The sequence below is a fragment of the Silurus meridionalis genome, chromosome 10, assembly GCF_014805685.1.
Source record: "Silurus meridionalis isolate SWU-2019-XX chromosome 10, ASM1480568v1, whole genome shotgun sequence".
Classification (NCBI taxonomy): Eukaryota; Metazoa; Chordata; class Actinopteri; order Siluriformes; family Siluridae; genus Silurus; species Silurus meridionalis.
Window position 1 is genome coordinate 11,460,047 of NC_060893.1, and position 12,087 is coordinate 11,472,133.

The window sequence follows — 12,087 nt, forward strand, 5'->3', positions numbered from 1 at the left end:
TGCATCAAAGAGTGGACCATGTGTTTAGGTCAGATGAGTTTTTTGGCAACAAACACTCTAAGTGTGTCTGGCATAAAATAAAAGATGAGTATGCGGAAAAGCACCTCATGCCCACTGTGAAGTATGGTGGAGGATCTGTAATGCTATGGGCCTGTTTCTCTTCCAAAGGCCCTGGAAATCTTGTTAGTGTGCATGGCATCATGAACTCTGAAATACCATTACATTTTAAATCAAAACCTAATGGCCTCTGTCGAAAAGCTGAAGATGGGTCATCAGACCTCAACACAAAGGAAAACCTGTTGGGTGAGCTAAAGAGGAGAGTGCATGGATAGTGCATAAGAGAGGACCCAGGACTCTGGATGATCTAAAAAAGATTGTGCAAAGAGGAATGGTCAAAGATCCCTCTCTCTCTGTATTTTCCAATGTTGTGAAAGTTATAGGAGGAGATAAACTGCTGTCTTGTTGGCAAAGGTGGTTGTACGAAGTATTAACATCAGGGATGTCAATAATTGTGGAACACATAATTTCATGTAGAAAACAATATTTCTTAATGTGGGATTTTTTTTCCACTGAATAATTGTACTTCAATTAAAGGTTGGATTTTTCTTTTTTTTTGCATTGTGGTTCTATATTGTTTAAAAAAAAAAAAAAATCTTAACACATCTTAACCAGGGGTGCCAATAATTGTGGAGGGCGCTGTAGGTATACACTTTAAATAATAACCTGTATAATATAGTTTTCACTAGCAACTAAACCCACTGTCACAAATCACAGTGAACACTTTATATTGCTACTGACTGTTGCATGCCTTTCTTCATCTAAAACCCAGTATGCCTGAAAGCCCCATCTCCTGCAGCTGACACCAGCCGGCGTTCTCAGCATAGAACAGTTATTATTCCTTTGCACCTCCTGTTGTATAACCTGTAATTACTTTTTAAGTTGAATGAGATCGTTAGGAGCAGTGCTGCCTCAGCACCCAGCAGCATTATTATACCCACACACTGGAGTGCGGTAAATCTGAGCACAGAGATGCACACGTAACTGTCCTTGGCTATATAAACCAGTCTGTTGATTTATAGCCACTTGCTCCTCCCTGCTTGAAGGAACAGAGCTGAACGTTATTCAAAAGAAAAATTTTGTTTTTTACTTGGTTTGGTAATAATGATATATTAATTAATTTTCATTTGTGGGGGAAAAATAAAACATGACGAAGGGGTGTAGTTAAACATGCAGTAAGTGTGCATGTACTCCAGGTGGTGCTATTGCTGGAATTTTCTTCTAGTTTGATGAAACATATCATGCATTTCTGTTATGGATCTGCATTGTTCTACTTGCTACCAAAATGGATTCATTCATTCATTCGTCCTTTTATTTATTCACTTTTCCATAATCACTTTATTTTGGTCACGGTTACAGTGGATCTAGAGCTTGTACTGGGCACAAAGAGGATGAGGCAAGAATACACCATTATGCCCTTATGCCATCTCGGGGAGTTTTTCCTTGCCACAGTCGCCACCGGCTTGCTCATCAGGGACAAACTTACGCTTATAAATGACATCTTATTCATCTTTTCATCACATTATCTGTGTAAAGCTGCTTTTGTGACAATGTTTATTGTTAAAAGAGCTATACAAATAAAATTGAATTGAATTGAATTGAATTGAATTGAACCCAAAATGGGACTCCAAAACCACTGCAACCACAATGGTTTCATTAAAAGTATTTGCATGTGATGAGCTAATAACCACAAACGAAAAGAAAAGAAATTAAAATAAATCTCATTTGCAAATTAATTATTTGGTCAAAATTATAACCATATAGTGCAATAAACATACATTTTGAACATTCCATCGAAAACAATGGGCATTAATATTAAGGTGTTCTGAGTTTGCTTGTCATAACAAACTCCATTCTTTCCATTCCATTACAAAGGTGTTCGATAGGGATGTGTGCTGGATACTCAAACTCTTCTACACCAACCTTGGCAAACTGTCTTTACAAGGATTCCACATTGTGTACAGAGACATTGTTATGCTCGTGCATGAATTTATTTCATTACCACTCATTACCAGTAAATTACAGAGTTATCCAATATAACTGTGGTTTTCTGTCAAGAGATTGGGAAAGGACCAGGTATTCATATACAGTACTATTGGCTATATAGTGTAATAATTCCTAATCCACTTTAGGAAAAGGGTACCTCATGGGTTCTTGTGGGTGCTTAATAAGAAGCGTTTCTGAGGTTTAATATTTAAGGGTTTTGCCAACAAAGATAAAACAAATATCCTTAAGTGTGCTGAAAGGAACCAGAACAACTAAATAAAATGTCAATCGCAACAATTATGTTGTTTAAGAATGTTAAGGAAAAAGAAAACAACATTGTTCACATGGACTCAATAGTACCACATAGAAACATTGCAGAGTCAGAGTGCAGCAATGTGCACATATTATAGGAAAGCAACCCGTCTTAATATGCAATTAATTCCTGCTGCATTTACCTCCAGCTCCCTTTATGGGGACTGTGTTAAAATCTGCAGGGTGAGGTAAGTGCTGATGATGCGGCTTCATTAATTGCGCTCCTCATCCGGAGCAGCTGTTGATTTAGATCCCCCAATAGGATGACTTCTGTTCGAGTCTGATACAGTCACTGAGCCTGCTGGACTGTAAAGTAGCCATTAAGCCCATTGATTCAGCAGCCCGTAGTGCAAAGCAGGGTGTTGGTGACTCACTCATACACACATTGTTCTCTGTGTGCTGTTATTTTTTGTCAAGCGTTTAAGCCAATCTAAGCATTGTGACAGTCCAGGATGGCACCTAGGCAGAGCTGATATTAAAAGCAGCTCAGTAGAACCCAGACCTGTGATCCTTTAATAAGCATAATTTTTTTCCTTTGTAGGTCATTGGTGTTTATTTTATTTAATTTAAATGTTTTTTTTATGCCTTCTCTTTATTCTCGTGGTTGTGACCAAAATAATACAAAGTCTTGATTAAAAAAAAGTATACCTTCATTTTCTGGCAGGCCATTACATGACTGGTATATAAATAAGAAAATATCTGCATTGCTCCATTGTTTTTTCAGCCACTGCCATGTCTCTCTTTCTGCTCACTGACCCATATCTTTACATTCAAATTTGTATTCATAAGCATGCTTTCTTGTTTTATACTGTCTTTAATTTTCAGAATTTGATACCCTAATCTGTAACCTCACAATCTCTATTTTCTCTAGGAAAAAGACCATGTACACTCAGATGCATAGCCTAGAATTGGCACATTGCCTATAGTAATAATCTGAGCATCACAAGTTGTGACTCAATACAGTTGCTACAGTGGAACTACTTGAAGAGCAACTCTTGTGTGATGTGTTCATTTTTATCCTAACGAACGGAAAACTTTACTGTTGTTATGTACTTAGTGAAAAACCAACTGTGTAAAGATGCTAAATTTTAATGAATGAAATGCAGAATTTTTATTGAAGTTTAATACAAAGCTCTGTGCAAGTCTGAGTAATTAGTTCATTAGTTCATAGTTCAAAGATTGATTCAAATGACATGTAGACGTTATTCTTTAAGCTTCATGTAGTTTCCGGTTCTTTGAATATGGTCAGTTTGAAGCTAAAGAAAGGATTGCAGGACAGATTTTGAATCCAGGATGTGGATGCAGGACGTTTACTAAGCCTGAACAATAGTATAACCATTCTTATATAGCTTTTTATATTTATAATTTAGTTAAATCCCATTTTTTTTATATTTAATGCATGCAACAGCAACTGATAAAGAAATACTGCATTTTATGTTATACATCCCATGAAAAGACTTGAGGAGATATAAATAATTGAATTTGGTTCTATTGATTGCCCCTTTCATTGCCTTGCTTTTATTGGTGACTTGAGACCATACTGTAAATTATCGAGCTGACAGCTTGTCATGGTTGATGATGTGAGATCATTTGCTGGCAGAGCATAATGAAGACTAAGAGAATCACTTTGGGCTGACCTCAGATTACACACAGTACAAGTGTGTTCTCCAACTCAAACACCCATATGTGTTTTTTTAACATTCAAGATGTAGTCCTTTCATTTTTTCTTCATGTCAAGCAGTGATTTTGGATAAAGAAGCCTGGCATGCAGTTCAAGTATATTTAGTGGGTAGGGCAGATCACTGGAGTTCCTGTGAAAGGAAACTGCATTGCTACAGCATACAAAACATTTTATGCATTTATCTACTTCCAACTTTGTGTCAGCAGTTTACACTCTCATCAGAAGGTTAAATAGATGACATTATTAATTGCTATAATTGTTATATCTTTATGTAAAAATAAAATGTAAGATTAAAATGATAGGAAATAACCTCAATTGCCTAAAACTATTACATTCAATACGCCATTTGTTATTGGATGTTGTGGCAAATGGATTTTTATTTTATTTTTATATATTATTATTATAACTATTATTATTATTATTATTATTATTAGTAGTAGTAGTAGTAGTAGTAGTAGTAGTAGTAGTAGTAGTAGTAGTAGTCGTAGTAGTATTATCATTTCTTTAATCTAAATTAAAACGAATGTGGAAAGAACATAATAATACTTCAGAATGCAAATTCATAGAATGCACATTCCAGAGGAACATACTTTTGCCCTTTACTGGCTAAGTACACTTACCTGCAAATTGAAAAGGGGCATACCAAACTACTTCAGTAACAAAAGGAAATAACCTCATAACCTTGTTGAGTAGTCCACTGCGATGCCTTTAAGCTAGATGTCATTTTTATTTTTTTTCATTGCCCCTGTGCACCAAGTATTAGCATAGATACATAAAATAACGTACATACTATATATTTAAAATTCCCCCCTTTTTCTTATTTGCATCTTTTTGTAAAATGACATCTGTTACCTTGTTCTCTCAACAGTCAATTGCACAATATGACCCACCCTCAACCCATCAATGTTTCCATGTGTCACATTTTCTCAGATGTTTTTGATATATTTTGTAATAGAGCACATTTAAGATACACAACCTCAACTGTTTTCTAACATGCACTAACAACACAAATAGAGAAGTCTGCATGTCCCATGTCTCACACTTGAGGTACACATCCCTCAATTGTGTAGGGTCACGTGAATGATGCTCAGCCCACACTCGTTAGTCGTGACTAATAGTATCATCTATCAGGAGATTTACGGTGCACTGCAACCCAGCAGCTACAGCGCTCATGCTAATGAGAGTGAGAGGCGGGAGCTACTGTAGCTGCTCACAGGGCTCTTCCCCACCTCCACATGAATCTTACTGACAGTCTCGATCACCATAACCTGAGAGACTTACATTTAGTGTTTGGTCAGATGACCCTTTTGAATCGTTCTTAAATTATTTAAAATAAAAAAAAACATTTTTTTTTTACATGATTTTAATGTGGATAAATAAATATAAAGAGTTTATTCAAACCTGGGAGGTGATAAGGTTAAAGTTAAAAAAATGTTTAATATGTCACATTTCCTCCATGTGCACACACACATACCAGCTGTATCTTAAAGCACTAATGGCTTTTCTGTGTACATAAATTTGGTTTACAGGGATTAAAAGATAGATAAACATAATATAGTATTGGTTCTTTTCAGATCAATTTTAGATTTGCATTTCTGCAAAAACAAAAGATCGTTTTAGCAATTTTACATTGCAAATTAGTGAACACAGCATAAAATATAAGGTATTAAGGTATAAAAACACCCAAAATCAATTCAGATGTAATATTTTTAACAGACTCACCAGTCCAGTTTTCTGTGATTATGAAATTACCTTAGCCTAATACATCTTAAATGTCATCGGGTGAGCCATGGATCTATTTGGAATTATTATCCTTCCACTATTATGGAATTATAGTTAATTATTATTAATCAAGGTCATGAGTAAGTATTTAGTTAATATAAAGAACTGTAAAAATAATGCCATATTGCCAGAAAATGCAAAAAAAAAAAAATGTGAACCCAGTGTTTTCTGGATAATTTTATTAAATTAATAAATACAAAATAAAAACATACACACTTAAATATTTCTACACAATTCAAAACGTATGTGTTAAGAACACAGGAATCGAACTAATATCTGCATTTTATTCATATGAATGTATTTAGAATAGCCTTAACATAAATAAGGTCAATAAACTGACTTTTGTTTTTAGTGTAACTTACATGATTTGTGTGTTTACAGCATATGAAAAAGTTGATATAGTGAATGAAAATTCGATCATTTCTTCCAGTTTTCAGGGAGAAGTCTTTTCCATTTGTCACTCTGCAGGAAGCAATGAGTTAATTATTACACAGTGTTAAAAGAATTATTATTCATTGACTCATGCAAATGTAGAGACAGATCTACAGCAAAGTTAAACTGAAAACACTCATAAACATAAAATATACAATAAAACATGCTTGAAAGATATGTGTATGCATATTCCAATCGGTTACATATGCACATCATAGACATGCACTCACCTTAAAGCCCCATGCTGACTCATTTGGCTTTGGTTTAAAGTCTGGTAGTGTCTCGTAGGTGTTTACTTGAACAAAGTTATCCTCTGGGTTTGTAGTGGACCTTGATTCAGGAATTTGCTCATAAGTGTTCTCTAACAGCAAATCGTTTGCCCTGATTTCATTAGGCACTTCAGCATATGTTACATAATTCTTCTCAGGCTGCTCTTTGCCATTTTGATTGGCAAATTGGCCAGCTAGCTGATACAAGGAATAATCACGTAGCATATCCAGACTGTGGCTGTGGTTTGGCATCTCTTGGCTGCTGGTTTTCTTAGCGTTCTCTCTCTGTACTTTAGGGGACAGCTGAGGTGGGTTCATGGTGGAGTTGTTCAGCTTGTACAAATTATCTTCCTTTGTGTTATCATCCAGTAAGGGGAGTGATTTACTCCTGCAGTCTGAAAGGCTGAGTTCTGAGTAAACAGTACCCTTTCCATGTGCACGCATGTCCTTGGCTGTAACGTCTGGTGGGGCAAAACCTGGCACTACTCCACTGTGTCTCGGCTGTACAGATCTTGCATCACTAGCTCTGCTTTCCAGAAGCCTGGCCTGTTCCAGCTGGGCATATAGTAGTGTCTTGCTCTCTGAACTGCTTTTTTCCTCCAGGGAGCCAGTTTTTATTGGGCAACCTCTTTTTGGAACTGGAGGGATACCCTGTGCAAGGTAATTGGTTAATTGTAATCAATGTGGAATAGGTGGTAATATTGTGGCATATATGAATATATTTATTCGTTTTAGGATATATATATATATATATATATATATATATATATATATATATATATATATATATATATATATATATCTTATCTTATCTTAAAACACAAATATATTCATAATAAATATATAATAAATATTATTTTTATGTATGTATGTACACACACACGTGTACATACATACATAAAATTATATTTATTTTACACTATATTAAACTTAAATATATATTATATATAATAATATATTTTAAAAATAATATTGCGAATGTACATTGTTCGAATTTTTTTTTCTTTATTCAATTTCAATTTAAAACAACTCTATCTATGACCTAGTATATTTATGCTTATACATACTGGGGTGTTTTTAGTGCTCTTAGGTGGCAAGGTTGGAGCACTCTGGTACTGGGCTGCCTGTTCGGCTCGCTGGTTCCACATCTTTCTCACTGCCTCGACACTCACTCCTGACTTTAACTTAGGCTCAAACTGCACCACATCATAGAGATCATTTGTAGGCACCTAAAAGATAATTCAAGACACCATAACTCTGTCAGAGGTTTTTTTTCATTGTTAACATATTTTGCATTTACATTTAGTATTTTATGTAAAAGATACTATACTAGGTACAAGCATTTGAAAATAAAGCAGTGTACCTCAAAACAAGACACTGTCAAGTATTCACCAAATGGCTCAATCGGACTGGTCTTATAATACTCGATAAGGCTGGTAAGTGTATCATGCATTTCTGTGTCTCCTGTAACAATAAACTGCCCCTCCTTATTCTGGTTGATGACAAAGTGCCGACACCGGTCACGTCCTCTAAAAAAAAAAAAGAAAATACAGGCATTTAGATAAGAAGTTTTGTTTTAACAGAGAACTTCACACCAACTTCCTCCATTTCATATAGGAAATGCAAATCACATTGTATACAGACTGTTTTACAAAAAGCAAAAAGTACAGAGGAGGAGTCAAATGAAATTGAATGCCTGCTCAGTGAATGGTGTCTACTGTTAAAGCGTGCGATCGGTTGATATGTTGAGACTCACCGATATGACAGAATGTATCCAGTGGCTTTATCACTGAGGCGAATAAGGAAACAGCCCAGTTCTTTATCTCTCAGATGATCTTCTGCATCCCTGTATAATACAGGCCAATGGAATTTTCTTAACAGCATTTTTATAATAACATCATTACAAAAACCTTTTTGTTAGTTAGTATAGATAGTTTGTAGGTTACACCAAGCACTCTGATGTAAAAACTGCTAAAGTGATATAGTTGAAATTGAATAAGTTCACAAATTAACAAGCACAGTGAATCATTAACAGAACTCTGACAAGGATGTTTTAGGAGCTTACATTTCAAATAAATTATATTCATAACAAAATCAAAACAATTTCCACAATTTTAAAGCCCACTTTACAATATGTCTAATTTAATTTTGTAAAGTTAGACTACTTTTTCTAATGGCTAACAAAACAATACTTTTTTTTAATATAAAAAAAGCTTACTTTCTGCTGATAAAGCCCTGGAACCAGGCGGGAAAGTTGCCTTTGTGAAGGATGAGTGGAGCCTGGGTCTCAGTGAACCATTTGAGGGCCAGCTCCCTCAGTTTGCTTGTGGTGTTCTCCGGCTGCATCTGCTCCATCTTGACGCGATCCTGAACACGATCACAGGGAAGAGTATTTAACACGGGCTCTAAACACATAGCTCGCTAAGCTACAGAGTGGATCTGGCACCCTAATTTGCCTACTTTCCGCCTCATGCTGTAAAAAAGCCTGCAGCAGTCTCAAAACGGTCTTTGTTCTTGTTTATCTTGACTGTATTGGTTAAGACACAGTGGTTACTTTCTCTGTAGTGACACTACACTACTTTTGGTCATATGGACACTATAGGTTACTTATTATAGTATGCATTTTACAAAATAAAATTAATAAAAAAAGATTATTTGAATGCAAACATAAATAGGTAAGGTAATTTACTTTTGATTTAACAGTTAACTTCAGACTTAATATACTAAGTTTAAAATCCAGTCATATAGGTTTACACATATATTAATTAATGTTCGAATTAAATACACTAGTGCTAATACACACAGGTTTTATTCAGAAACTACAATTGTCAAATCAAGTTACAAAATGATGTAATAGTGGAATCTATTAACCACATTGATCATAGCCCTATTTGATATTAGCTATGCCCCATTATAAACATAGTTTATCATTGAATGGACTATACATTGCATTTTGAAAAATACTAAATATTTTGAAAACAGATAATTAAAAAATCTATAGTAAAACAAAATTCATAAATAAAACTATTAAACATCTTATATCTGCATATCATTACTCATGATTTACATAATGCCAATTAAAGTGGAATAAGTTCATATAAAATGTTAGCTGTATTATCCACACATATTATGCATAAAAGCAGTAAAATCATTTCCAAAATCATCATAATAGTTTTGCTTAATCTTAATATAATATAAGGCATTAAAAAGCTTACCCTCATGCAAAACAGTAGGCAGGTCACAATCCTGTGTGGCTTCTTCTGCTCCATTGAGCGCTTACCAATGATAGGTTTTAAATTCGTTTTGCAACAACAATGCCCAAGGCGATGTTGATTGCACCCCAGAGCTAATGAGAACAAAAATCAGCAGATCAATAAATTATTTCTTAAACATTTATTTAATTGATACTAACAGCTGCTCAGCTGCTGTTGATTACCACTGACAGACCAAAACCCATTGTGAACACATTGTATAAGTAAAGGTTTCAGGCAAACTTATAATCACTAAATTCTTTAATATATTACATTTTGAAAATAAGAAACCGTAGGGTTTCTTTTTTTATATTATGAAATAATTCCTTAATTTTCTATAATCTACATGTGCCATCATATAATAAACAGTAATAATATAGGAAAAGGCAAAATAACCATTTTTTTGTAAATCATTCAAAATCAAAAGCTTCTTTATTACAAATAAACTAAGGAAAGCAGCAGTTACTGAACAGTGGAGACATACCTGTTGGTGAGCGTTGCTGCATGTGGTGTGATTTGAGTCTCATGTTGCTCAAGACAGATGTTCTCCTCAGCTGCTTTAGAGAAAAGAAAAGGCGTTCTGAAGGTGTATAAACAGTTACACCATTGATATACAGTGCTGACATTTACATTAGACATCTTCCATGGGGACTGGAAAATTCAGGGGCAAAAAAAATTAACAGCTCATGTCGGGTTGAATGAGAGTACGAAAAGGAAACACACACACACACACACACACACACACAGACACACACACATGAACACACATGCACATGTAGATCTGAGGGTTTTCACCAGCTTCAAGTTTCCTGAAGAGAAATGGAACTGAGCAGACAGAGGAAATAATTGTGGTCTCAGTGTTTTCACATACAGCAACTGCAAGCAGTGGATGATACCCGTCATTTCCTGAAGGATAAATTGACATGTATTTATTTTACAGTAGATAGAGGAATTGTACAATCATTACAATATACAGTCATAGAAAAGAAAAGTTAAACATAATCAATGTGTTAAAAGGATCTTCACTATGAGTCTTTGGGTAAGCACACAGCAAGAAATACAACTACTAAAAGCTCCATGTCAAAAGGCTACAGTATATATACATCAACAGTGGTCTCATACAGACAAAAGTGAAGGTTTTATTTGACTATAATTGAATAAACATTTCAATAAGATATAAGTTTACTATGGTCTTAACAAAAAAAAAATTAAAAAAAAAATCTTATATAAAAGAAATAAATACAAATATAATTTATACTCAAAAATGTCCCACAAAAATGTTTTTTCCCCTCAAATGTATGCTTTGTGGATTTTGTCTTACAATGTGTTCCACTGAAGAAATTCCTCTAGGATACACACAGTTACCATTAGAATGTTTACTGTAATAAGGAGGTGCTTCATGGTTAGTCTGTGTGTGTGTGTGTGTGTGTGTGTGTGTGTGTGTGTGTGTGTGTGTGTGTATGTGTGTGACCTGCCTTTTCCCCTCTGCGAGTGGGACATACAGACTCGTCAGAGCTGATGCGTCAAAGGTTTCACATTGAACCCAGACACACATCAGGCCCACATACAAGCAATTTAAACCTTAAAAATGGAATTAAATCAGATTTTACTTCAACCTCCAACTGGGCCTATGTAACTCCTTTTCACTGGCTTTTACCTTTTCATTTCTTTTATGATTCACATGAGGTAATCACTGTATGATACAGTGTTCCCACTGCACAACAGGCTATACAGGAAAGATCTGGGAAGTACAGAAAAATGACGAATATCTAACACTACAGGTTAAAGATTTTTACCGGAAAGATTGAACTTCAGCAATACTCACCTATTCTATTATTCATGGAAAATTATTTAAAGCACTAAGGCACCGAGCTCAGTGAATCATGGTAATGTGATCACAAGCTTTACTGTTTGCTTATACTGAGACAAAAACATACATTTCCACCTTCACTTGAGCCTAGTTAAACCATGTGGTATGGCATATTTTCTATAGGATAGCAAACCATCCTATAGAATTTTCATAACTCATTTATTCAAGAAGTAAACCACACCAATAAAATCAGTCATTTAAAAATTATTAATTTTTATATTTTTGAAGATAATAAAGGTAATAAATTAGGTCACAGTTGCTTCATCTTCCTTTTTCTTTTTTTCTTTTTAAGTGACAGACAGGAGGTGTTAGTTCGGCTGAGAATCTTGCAATTGTGAAAGCTTTGACATTTCTGAAAGGTCACTAACCATTTGAGACTGAAAATAATAGCATACTGATGCTATGTTTTTATGGCTCAGCAGAGGAGAGAATTTAATTTTATCAAGT

At 34.7% G+C, this 12,087-nt stretch overlaps 1 protein-coding gene across 1 annotated transcript; it reads right to left on the reverse strand.

Moving 5' to 3' along the window:
• Positions 1-5,999: 5,999 nt before the first annotated feature.
• Positions 6,000-10,486, reverse strand: sh2d7 (SH2 domain containing 7). The gene is made up of 8 exons (XM_046859717.1): positions 10,255-10,486; positions 9,735-9,865; positions 8,738-8,886; positions 8,276-8,365; positions 7,883-8,048; positions 7,587-7,748; positions 6,481-7,170; positions 6,000-6,280 (listed from the first exon to the last, which is right to left on the reverse strand). The coding sequence occupies exons 1-8, from the start codon at positions 10,394-10,396 to the stop codon at positions 6,236-6,238; spliced, it is 1,575 nt and encodes a 524-aa protein (XP_046715673.1). The 5' UTR covers positions 10,397-10,486; the 3' UTR covers positions 6,000-6,235.
• Between the last annotated feature and the right edge of the window lie 1,601 nt (positions 10,487-12,087).

What these genes read in the sequence shown, in the direction of transcription:
- sh2d7 (XM_046859717.1), bottom strand. Translation starts at nt 10,396, where the DNA reads ATGTCAGCACTGTATATCAATGGTGTAACTGTTTATACACCTTCAGAA. An exon ending in GCAGCAACGCTCACCAACAG is followed by an intron (nt 9,866 to 10,254) that starts GTATGTCTCCAC and finishes TGTTCTCATTAG; the next exon opens with CTCTGGGGTGCAATCAACAT. An exon ending in AGTCAGCATGGGGCTTTAAG is followed by an intron (nt 6,281 to 6,480) that starts GTGAGTGCATGT and finishes TGCTTCCTGCAG; the next exon opens with AGTGACAAATGGAAAAGACT.